The following is a 12,300-nucleotide window of genomic DNA, read 5'->3' on the forward strand; positions in this document are numbered from 1 at the left end:
AAAGCCAAATCTGTCAAGATCATGTAAAAGTCAAAGGCAGATGTCCATTTTACATTTGGAAGATCTTTCTTTGCTTCATGGTTTTAGATGTTTTCAGGTTTTTTTTTTAATTCTGGGTTTTTTGCGACAATACGAAAAAGTCAGTTATCATATGACAAGTTAAAAAAGTTGTGGTTTTCATGACTTTTCTGCAATTTTTTTAATTCGTTCTTTTTCAGTTCAAATCTTTTGATAAATGACTGGCATTTTTTCGTGGTTTCAAACAAATATAAATCCGAAATAATTAAATTTTAATAAATCCACCCCATAAAGTATGATGATGCCTTATCCAAAAAAAAACCCCTAGTCATGAGTATTCTGGAGAATAGGTCTCATGCCTGTCCCTTCTTCCACGGGTTTTCTGAGGTCTGATTTATAGACTGTTAGAGAATAAATGTTTATTAGTGAATCTTTGGTATACGCAGCAACGTTTGAGCAGAGGTACAGCATGAAGACAGTAACAGCTATTTGTCATGGCTACAGAAATAGCCAATAGCTGATTTATTTACTGATAATTGTCTCTACGTGTGCAGAGGCAATTCTCAGTATTGTCTATGGCTGGGAAACCCAACCTTTTATGCCCATGATCTACATTCAAATGGAAAAAAAATGTTGGAGAGCAACACAAGCATGAAAAAGGTTCCTGGAGGTGCCAATAAGAGCTATACTTGACTACTTAATAGCCCCTATGTGGACTGGCAGCCTACAGAAGACTCTGTTTGACATTATACTTGGTTTTTATGCAACCCAAACCTCCTTACTTCTGTCTCCTTACCAGAAATTCAAAAATGAGCACCTGCTTTGGGGACACTGAGGGAAACATCCAAGGGGTTGGGGAGAAACATGGTACTCATGAGCCACTGGTTGGCAATAGATTTTCTTATCGCCTCAAGTATCTATAACATTGTTTAACTGAAACTTTCAGTTAATAATTTTAGGGCAATCAAGCAACATTTTTCTTTTTTTTATTATTTAACTTTTTATTGGTGAAGAGTTGTTAAAAATAAAACAGATACATGAGGTAATATATGAGATAAAGGGAAAAAGCATAGATGCCACATAATATGCAATACAATTGTTACAGATTGATTGGGACTTCAACCAGTTATACAAATATCAAAGGAATAAAAAAGAAAGGAGAATATAAAATAAAGCATTACATTCAACTTGTTAAAAAAAAAAAGAGAAGAAAGGGAGTAGGAAGAAAAAGACAATACAGTAGGAAGAAACCAATTAAGCTATCAGAACCCTGTCTCATTTTAAAAATAGTCCCTGAGACATATTGCAGGTGTAGAAATATACTCTCTTATATCTAACATAGTATGATGAAGAGTTTTGATGATCTAGCCGAAAGGAATCCTTCGGCATATTTACTGGTATTCCATGTATTCCGTTTTGAGTGATATTTATGCAGGAGATGGTTATTCCTGGAATTATAGTATTCCATAGTGTTGTTACTATTGATTAAAGATTTTATATCCTTTAATGTCGGTATATCTGTTGATTTCCAATTTCTTGAAATTAGTAACCTGGATGCTGCTAACACATGTACTATGAGACATTTTTTATTCCAAGTAATTTGGTTTCAAGTTTTACAGGGCAGTTCTGGGTGATTTTTTGAGGACTATCTGGGATAGATCTGATAAAATGAGAATATTAAAGACCAAAAATCAGAAATCTTAATTGAATCCCACCATATGTGGGGAAAGGTTCCAGTTCCAAGTCTGGTTACAGTTTCTCCAGCACTTATTGGATGACGTGGCAGGAAACGTTCTGTAAATTTTTGCATGGGTCATATACCATCTGTACATTAATTTAACACTGGATTCAAGAAGGTGAATTGATGTAAAGATTAGTAAAGTAAAGAAAAGGCGTTGTTCCAGTTGATTAGATCAATATAAGTGTTGATTTTGGATTCCAGTTTTTTTATATAGGGTTCCACTTGTGTGTTTATCTCCAAAAGTATACTATAATATTGAGTAATTATTGATGGATGCTGTATTAAAGTGATAAGCCTGTTTTGATCTTTTGATAAGGTTTTTAACTTTTGTAGTGAATGAGCCCGATAAGTTGCTTGATAAGTGAAGTTGCTTGATAATTGCAAATAGGAGAAAAAGTTTGAACTTAGAACATTCACTTCCTCAGGTAAGCAAAGAGTTCAAATACTGATTTTTGGAAAAAATCTGAAAAGGTATTGGTATTCATTTGTTTCCATGGTGTTAAGTTCAAGTTGTCAATTAGTCTGTGAAACCAAAGTAGGGGAAAAGAAGGGTGTAGGCCATTCTTTAAATGGTCTGAGTCTCTGTATAAGTCCCAAAATTTCACTGAGGCTATAGTGGAGGACAAATAGGTTTTAGGTACATTTCTTAATTGGGGAGGCCACATTTTTCTTGCATTTACTTTGATCAGTGGTTAAAAAAACAAACATGTGACTGACCCTTACTCATAGAGGCCCATTTATCAACATTCTCATTTTCATAGTTTTAGACGTTTTTTTAAACCATGCAAAAAAACATTTTCTCTAAAATAATGAATGCCAGAAATGTACCCCAAAATCTCTAAATCCATGAAGTGAAGAAAGATAATCCAATTGAAAAAGGACAGCTGTCTTTGACTTCTAAATGACCTTGACAGCTTTTACATGGTGAATTTTTACTGTCAGATTTTTGGGGGTTATGTATAATAAATTGTATAATAAATTCATTGTATTTGAATGCAAAAAATATGAATTATGAAAAAACTTTAGTAAATGGGTCCCATAGTGAATTGAGAATGCTCCTGTTCAGATTATAAGTTTATTGAGTGGTATTAGCTTAACGCTTTTCCAAAATAAAAAAGCTAAACATCTGTGTCTTACTTTATTTAGAGAAGATTGAAATTCTCTATTTTTAAGTGTGTAAATAAGAGGATTTAGCACAGGGCCCAGGACAATGTACAGCAGTGAAAAAAACTTGTCTCTTTGTAGGGAATAACTTTTTTGGGGTTTTAAATACAAGCAAAATACTGTCCCATAAAGGGTTATCACACAGGCCAGGTGAGAAGCACAGGTAGAAAAGGCTTTTTGTCTCCCCTCTGAGGATTGTATTTTCAGGATAGCAGAGATGATAAATATGTATGAGATCAGAGTAAGAAGAAAGGCGTTGAAAAAAAGCAATGCCCCTTCAATGTAAAATAAAAGTTCCACACTAAAAGTGCTGCTGCAGGAAAGTTGCAGCAATGGTGAGATGTCACAGAAAAAATGGTTAATAAGATGGGAAGCACAATATGATAGTTTAGATATAAAAGTAACATGGCCGACAGGGTCAACAAACCCAACAGTGAATGCTGCAGTTATAAGCCCAGCACAGTGTTTCCTGCTCATTCGGGCAATGTAATGAAGGGGATCACAGATGGCAACATAACGATCATATGCCATGGCCGTCAGGAGAAAAAATTCACTGGCAGCCAAGAACACAAAAACATACAATTGAGTCATACACCCCAAGAATGAAATGTTATTTTGTTGTGTGAGAAGAATATGTAGCAAATTGGGTAGAATATTTGAGGTGGAAGAAATGTCTATGAGTGAAAGGTTCAGCAAGAATATGTACATGGGGGTGTGTAAGTGAGGATTGCATGAAATGACTAAGAATATGATGAGATTTCCCAGCAGAATGATGAGATAGATTCCAAGGAATAGCATAAAAAGAGAGATTTGAAGCTCAGGAGTATCAGAGAACCCTTGGATGATGAATCCTGAAACATTTTCTTGAATTCCTGTGCCCATTTGTTCAAAGCTTCCTTCCTGTGCAGAAAGCAAATATTCAGGCCTCCTTCCACATGGTGTTACTGGTACTGATTACCTACACCCTCAGCCAGCCACCCACACTCTCACTCACCTGTGGCAGACAGCCCTAAAAAATATTATGGGACAGACAGGATAGAAGCACCTACAATCACAGGGTCGACTGTATGGTATTAAGAGTTGATATTTGCAAAAATATAGATTAGGAGATAAAAGCAACAAATATACTGCACCTGATTTGCAAATATTTTGGCACATATAGGGGCTTAATTTTCAATCTTGTGAATTCCAGTTTGTTTTTCTAAAATGAATAAACTCGCAAATCGAAAACTCGTGCTACTAGAAAACTAGAATATCTCAAATTTTTCGAGTTTACAAACTCTAAATAATGGAAAAACTAGAAAAATTTGAGTTTGAAAATACGGCTTGACTTTGCCTAGGACAAATCCCATTTTCTTCAGTAGAAACTTGAGAAAGTCAAAGAAAAAGCCAACTCCCTTACATTAGAAGTACGATATTTAAAAATGTTCCTTTACAGCCTTGAGTGCAACTACAATCAGGTGTATATAATTCATTAAACAATCTAGAAAAGTGACCTGTTACTATTAATGATAAAGTGCATGTGCTTAGATAATGCTCAATTATTTAAGCACGTGCACTTTAAAATGAATAGGCAAAGATCACTTTTCTAGATTGGTTAATCGTACTTCTAATGTAAGGAGGTTGTCTTTTTCTTTGACTTTCTCAATTTTGTATATTACACTCCTAAGAAGATGCTAATCTGGAAGAATCAGTATATTGGATGAGAAGGATTCCTTTTCCATTTTTCTTCCCTGTTTTCCCTTTATAAAATTCTATAGAAACTTGCAAGCTTTTCGATGGCGAAATTTTACATTTGAGTTTTTGGGTTTTTTCCCACTGAATAGATACCAGACATACAAGTTTTGAAACGTAACTCAAATTCGAGTTTTTAAAGCACAGAAAAGTCAGAAAAAAAAGTCAAAAAGACCATTGATCAATCAAAAGTCAAAAAGACCATTGATCAATCACCTAGTATTTGTGTAACTGAAATTTGGAGATGCAGGTTAAATCCAAAGAATTTATTGCTAGTTTTTTCTACACTACATCACATATTATAAAGATTTCACACTGTAGATCCACATGTGCATTTTGCTTCTGTAAATTATATTTGCAGATATATTGTAACATACCTTGGAATAAATGACAAACAAAATAAAAATAATGTGCAATGTATTGTTGGGCAGGGCAATAGAAAATATAACAATCTATTCCTAAATCTACCCTGCTTTATTTTTTTAATAGTTATGTTGTTTAAACAAATATATCTTGTACTCAGGGAATAGAAATCAAGGCAAAACCCTCTTGTGTGAACTCACACTGCCCTCCATTACTTACCTAACCTTGTGATGCTCCTAGTAGTTCCAGGTCCCTTTTATCATCCAAATACATAAATCAAATAATTATTGTCTATATGGTAAATACTGAGGAGCTGAGATTTCTTTCATGGGGTTGAGCAGAGTCTGCCAGTCTGATTAGGAACCCAGTTTATATAACCAAATGATATTCTTCAGAGAATACAAAATAATCAGCTCATTTTTTATAAGTAAAAATTAATAAATAAATATATATATATTTATTTGTTTATACTATGCAGTATGAGTAATAATTGCATATATAGTAAATAAAGTACCCCCTATCATAAAATATAGGGATATTAGGAGTTACCAAGGAGTTTCAGGACCATATAAAAGCACAATTAAACCCAAAGAGATATAATGCCTCACGGCCGAATGGTATAAATCAAACTGATAAAGTAAAATACAATAAAGTAAACGGCGGTGGTTATATTGAAAATATTAAACTGTACGCTATCGGTAAATGTACCTAGGTAATCTATTGGCCCAGGTGTATAAACCCCGGGCCCTCCACCAGCCCGGATGTCACCAAAATAGAATACAGCAAATCATAAAGTAAATCTCACCAGAGTCGGTGCCTGGCTCGGGTGCTTCAAGCCCCAAACCCATAGCTTGGGGAGCAAAAAGTGGTCCAAAAACGAAAATGGCTTCAATCAGCACACCGAACAGCCAAGGTATCTAAAACATTAGCTTTTATTTATTTCCTTTTAAAATGCCTGACGCGTTTCGTGCGCATGGGCACTTAATCATAGGCACAAGGCTAAAGGCCATGTGCTTTTATACAGGTCATGGAACTCCGAGGTGACTTCTAATATCCTCATATTTTACAACAGGGGTACTTTATTTATTATAATATACAAGTTTCAGTGAGTCATGTGACAGGAATTGCATCACTAAGCTCCGATTATAACTAATGACATCACTAAGCACCGTTTATAAGGATATCATTTACAGTTTTGTCCCAGGCATAGAGATGCTGCCTAAACTTGTACTTGTAATTATCAAATGGGAACAGGAAAGTAAACCAGTTTAACCCTTTCACTGCTAGTTGATTTGGTCACTTGTGGTACTTTTATTTCCAGACAGTTTTTGAACATTTTGTGCTCCTTCATTTTAGGGTCTTTCCTTGGGAGAGCTTTTATAGTTTTATGGAGCTTTCTTAATTGTATAGGTCAAAAACTCCCAGCAGTACACTACCAAATTTCCAAATCACTGCTTCAGAAACCTGCATACTTCAGATTCCAAGGCCAACCTACTGTTCCTTTAACAGTAGATTCACCCTATACATTTTTGGAAAGTACAGATCCTGACAAATCCAGAATTGGTAAAGATGTCTTTCTGCTCCAAACTACCAAGTTGTAATCACAATAGCCTTGGATATTCTGATTGATGAGTTCTTGATCAATCAGAATATCCAAGGCTATTGTGATACTAATATCTACAGTTAGTACTAGTGGTTGTATTTATAGTTTATGTATGCGAGTGTATAGATTGGTAGGTGTGGGTTAGGTGTGCTAGGTTTACTTGGATGGGTTGAACTTGATGGACACAGGTCTTTTTTCAACCCTATGTAACTATATAACTAACTATGTAACTATGTAATGCTTTCCTAAAATTATTGGTTTTTATTAAAATGTGTAAAATTTTTGAAAAATTACCTCAAAGCTTCAAATTTCAAGCAAATAACCTCCAACATACCATTAGGTACCAAGATTTAAATATGAAAGCCACATTTTATGTGGGGTAAAGCTACAAAAAAGTGAGTTCATCCCAGAAAGTCATAGATTTTTGGAAATATCCCTTTTTGACCACACCCACATTGCAAAACACACTCCTTTTCCATGGTTGGAATGGCAGCATCAGATGACCAAGTGCACTAGTGTTTCAAGTGCTTTATCACCAAAAGGTGTTTATTAGGTACACAAAAAGGATCAGCCAGCTTCCCACTCATGTGTATGGAAATACGCCAATTTTTAAGTGGTGGATCATACACAGGGCAGGGTTTGAAGAGTAAAGGGTAAGGTGCATACAAAGTGGTAGCTGATAAGGAAACATTGCTCCGCTCTACAGCAGTAAATCTTTTAATTTTTCCTTCCTGGTGCTGCTGATGTCTTTCGGTAACCACACGGTGACTCTACCTAAGCTGATCAGAAAACCCTGCACTACACTGATGAACCCCAAGAAAGGCAAAACCTGTAGTTGGGAATCTGATCAGCTATTATCCTGGCTTCTGCTTTAAAACCCATTGGGTGAGCTTTAGCCTATAGGATAAACCCATGTAAATGGGATTTTTTTTTAGGAATTTGGAATTCAATCCCAGAATTCCTTTTGTTAACTTGTATCTGTATGAGGCAGATATGAAACCACATGGTGACTCTACCTAAGCTGATCAGAAAACCCTGCACTATACTGATGAGCCTCAAGAAAGGCAAGTTTGGAATTCATTCCCAGAATTCCTTTTGTTTACTTGGTACTGAACATGTAAAGCCTTTGGGAAAGGTGAGAAACGCCAGCAATACTTCTTAATCTGCATAAATAAAGGAGTGTTTTATAGTATTGGGCGCTATCCTGCTTTATACCTTTCACTGGGAAGCTGAGAGAACATAGTGAATACACTCTCATTTTAAAAGTGGATTGTGATATGCTGTATTAGAATAGGGGGTCTGTATGTACCCATCTGCCCTATCTGTTTGGAGTGTGGTTTAACACTATACCTATGCTATCACTGCCTATTTGGAGGTAAAAAGTCTGTATATTTCTTTTCCTGACATATAAAGGTGCATATCTTTATTCAGAAATACTACGCAATATATTTTCTTATTCCTCTCTTGCAGCTTTAGAGTGCTGGGATTTTTTCTTTTTTATCAAATCAAATGAACATTGATTTTCGAATTTGTGAATTCAAGTTTGTTTTTCTAAATCAAATAAACTTTCCTGTCGAATTGTCCCTTATTGATCAATAAGGAAAATTTATTCAAACAAAAAACTTGAATATCACAATTTTTTGAGTTTACGAGTTCGAAAAACTCGAAAAAAATAGAGTATTAGAATCTATCTATCTATCTATTTCTATGTCTCTCTGTTTATCTAGCTCTATTTAAGTTATAGAACTACATACTACACACAATATGCATTATACTATGAACCTTAAAAAAAGGTATTTGAGGACACACTTATTAAGTCTAAAAAACTACCAATATAAATTTGCCATCCATTCTTACTTGTATTTTAACATAAAATTTTGGATAATAATTTTTGGAGGAAAATTAACACCTTAGTTGATTAATAGGCGATTCTTAACCACTAGCAGAAAATCTCACAACATGTAAAAACCACTTTTTCATAGTAAATACATTAATAAATTACCAGATTTATAATTAGCATATGTTGCTGCTTTTTTTTTAGTATAAGGTATATGTGCCTTAACCTTCTAACTGCCAAGCACATACGGCATACATTTTTGGACAGATGGAGGTTTCTTTCTACAGAAGCGGCATGTGAGAAATCCATATGCACTATTTTCATTTTGGGGTCAGTACACACCACAGACATTCCTATTTCCATACATATTGGGCATCAAACTATTCAGTAGACCTCTAGTGTTCATATTTGGGGTGATTTGCCTTTGTATATAAAACTCTGCAAGATAAAGACGAATTGCAACATATTTAGGTGATTTTAAGCAATGCTGTCAAAATGTTAACTTTAGGAAAGCTTTGCCATTTGGTAGTTTAGGGTAGAAAGAAATATTCAGCCATTTTGGATTTGTCTGAATGTGTACTTTCCAAAAATATGTGGTTTTCAGGGGTCACCCTACATTTCCCGCAGCTTTTACCTCACATAAAACTACTTAGGGGCACATTTACTAACCCACGAATGGGCCGAATGCGTCCGATTGCGTTTTTTTTCGTAATGATCGGTAATTTCGCGATTTTTGTCGGCGTCTTTACGATTTTCGGCGTTTTTCGGCGTCTTTACGATTTTTGCGTAAAAACGCAAGTTTTTCGGCGTCTTTACGATTTTTGTGTAAAAACGCGAGTTTTTCGTAGCCATTACGAAAGTTGCGCAAAGTCGCGATTTTTTCGTAGCGTTAAAACTTGCGCAAAACGTCGCGCCTTTTAAGCACGACTTTGCGTGCAAGTGTTAACGCTACGAAAAAATCGCGACTTTGCGCAACTTTCGTAAAGACGCCGAAAAACTCGCGTTTTTACGCAAAAATCGTAAAGACACCGAAAAACTCGCGTTTTTACGCAAAAATCATAAAGACACCGAAAAAATCGCAAAAATACGAAAAAGTCGCAAAATGTTCGTTTCCAATCGGAATTTTTCCAATTCGGATTCGAAATCGTGTCTTAGTAAATCAGCCCCTTAGTGTTTATGAATTAGGGAAAGGTAAGCAATGAAATTAGTATCCACAAGGTATATTTTGGGGTCTCTGAGTACCATGTGCTTTGATAAACCTATGTACAGTAGGCATCAATCTGTTCAGTAGACCTCTGGGGTTCATATTTAGGGTGTTTTATATAATTACCTAATGACCTGTAGGAAATAAGATGCTGCATAGTGGAAGCTTTGAGGTGATTTTTGGAAATGTCATCAAAATTTAGGGAAGGTTTGGGACTTGGTACTTAGAAGTAGAAAGACATGGGTACCCACTTTGTATTCAGGGGACAGTGTTCTTTCTAAAAATATTTAGCTTTCAGGGGCGAGCATACTTTTTTGTACCTTTATCCCACATAAAATGATGTAAATGTGTTGATTTTACAGGAGCTAAAATTACAAAAATGATCGAGCATATAAGGGTATTTGATTTTATTTTAGGGCCCCTACATTCCACATACTTAGGTAAACCTATGCACATTGGGCATCAAACTGTTCAGTGAAACCCTAGTGTTCATATTTAGGATGTTTTATCTGGTTAATTTATGACCTGTAGGAGATAAGAAGCTGTACACTGGAAGCATTGAAGTGATTTTTCACAAATTTTGATAACAAACAATAACTTTAGGAAAACATTGCAATTTAGTGGTTTGGAGTAGACAGACAGTTCTACCTATTCTGGATTCCACAGAATCTGTTTCCAAAAATGGACAATTCTCTGGGATAAACCTTTTGTTAGTGGCATTTTTGACCTTGGAATCTAAAGTATGCAGTTTTCTGGAAATTTCTTTGGAAATCTGGGAGTTTACTGCTGGGAGTTTTTGACCCGTACAAGTAAGAAATCTCCATAAAACTATATATATATATATATATATATATATATATATATATATATATATATATATATATATATATATATATATTTGGCACTGATGCATTCAGGAGACATGGCACTTTCCAAATCAGTTGTATTTTTGAACATTAAATATTTTTTGTCATCTGCCATAAGGAAATGTTGGAATGTCTCTAAAATCTCTTGTGCTTCCAGCAATGGACATATCCACAAAAATCAGTAGCATCTGGCACTAAACTCAGTTCTCTTGTCCTTTTTCCAAAGTGTTAACCGCAGTGTATGAAATCAGGCTTATAACACTAGGGTGTTTTAGCAAAGCAGCATATTGAGGACTGTTCAGAATGAAGTTTAATTGACTAGAATCAGATAACACTTATCTAAAATAAAAAAAGATATAAGTTTTTGCCTCCATTTGTTAAAAGAAGATTTGAGTTCTTTATTCTTCAGTGTGTAAATAAAAGGGTTTAGCATAGGCACCAAGACAATGTACAGCAGTGAAAAAAACTTGTCCCTTTTTAGAGAGTAACTTTTGGTGGGTCTCATATACAGGCAAATAACTGTCCCATAAAGGGTTATCACACAGGTCAGGTGAGAAGCACAGGTAGAAAAGGCTTTTTGTCTCCCCTCTGAGGATTGTATTTTCAGGATAGCAGAGATGATAAATATGTATGAGGTCAGAGTAAGGAGGAAGGAACTGAAAGTCAGCAATGTCCCTAAAATGTAATTTAAAAGTTCCACACTAAAAGTGCTGCTGCAGGAAAGTTTTAGCAATGGTATGGAATCACAGAAAAAATGGTTAATAACATGGGAAGCACAATATGATAGTTTAGATAAAAGGACAACATGGCCAACAGGGTCAATAAAACCCAACAGTGAATGCTGCAGTTATAAGCCCAGCACAGTGTTTCCTGCTCATTCGGGCAATGTAATGAAGGGGATCACAGATGGCAACATAACGATCATAAGCCATGGCCGTCAGGAGAAAAAATTCACTGCAAGCCAAGGCCACAAAAACATACATTTGAGTCATACACCCCAAGAATGAAATGTTATTTTTTTGTGTGAGAAGAATATGTAGCAAATTAGGTAAAATAGTTGAAGTGGAAGAAATGTCTATGAGTGAAAGGTTCTGCAAGAATATGTACATGGGGGTGTGTAAGTGAGGATTGCATGAAATGACTAAGAATATGATGAGATTTCCCAGCAGAATGATGAGATAGATTCCAAGGAATAGCACAAAAAGAGAGATTTGAAGCTCAGGAGTATCAGAGAACCCTTGGATGATGAATCCTGAAATATTTTCTAAAGCCATTTTTCATTTTCTTTTTCCTATGTATGAAAACAAATGTATCAAATAAGTATAAATGGAGAATACCCATCAGAAATTCATCATTAAAATGTTGTTTTTCCAGAATATTGGACATATTGGTATTAATCCTGTCACAGGCATGGCAAAGAAACCAATGAAATCAATGCTTGTTAATACAAGTGCATAATGTTTAAAGATATGAAAAGCATGGAAGTTCATACTACAACCTTTGGTGTTTCTACAACCATAGGAATTTGTAGTTAATATAGCCCTCTGCAGTTATTTTTCTACTAACCCTAATTCTTGCACACAGATCTTGTTTTTAGTGGCAGAAATGGAATGAGGCTATTGGGTCACAGGATATTATCACTTTAACTCCTTCTTATTTCACATTGGCTAAGTGAAGAATGGCCTTTAGTATGCTGTCTAGCTAAAAAACTTGGCTATTAATGGGGAGAAACTGAGAAACATGCTGGCACAAAGTACTTTACTCTACTTA

At 35.2% G+C, this 12,300-nt stretch overlaps 1 protein-coding gene and 1 pseudogene across 1 annotated transcript; both read right to left on the reverse strand.

Moving 5' to 3' along the window:
• Positions 1-371: 371 nt before the first annotated feature.
• Positions 372-3,766, reverse strand: LOC105945350 (olfactory receptor 8H1-like; the record flags this gene model as incomplete). The annotated part of the gene is made up of 2 exons (XM_031905806.1): positions 372-419; positions 2,897-3,766. Coding segments are annotated over 2 exons (918 nt in total), but the record flags the coding sequence as incomplete, so codon positions are not given.
• A 7,074-nt stretch (positions 3,767-10,840) lies between these two features.
• On the reverse strand, positions 10,841-11,783 carry LOC105945351 (annotated as a pseudogene).
• Between the last annotated feature and the right edge of the window lie 517 nt (positions 11,784-12,300).

The sequence above is a fragment of the Xenopus tropicalis genome, chromosome 7, assembly GCF_000004195.4.
Source record: "Xenopus tropicalis strain Nigerian chromosome 7, UCB_Xtro_10.0, whole genome shotgun sequence".
NCBI classification, from domain to species: domain Eukaryota; kingdom Metazoa; phylum Chordata; class Amphibia; order Anura; family Pipidae; genus Xenopus; species Xenopus tropicalis.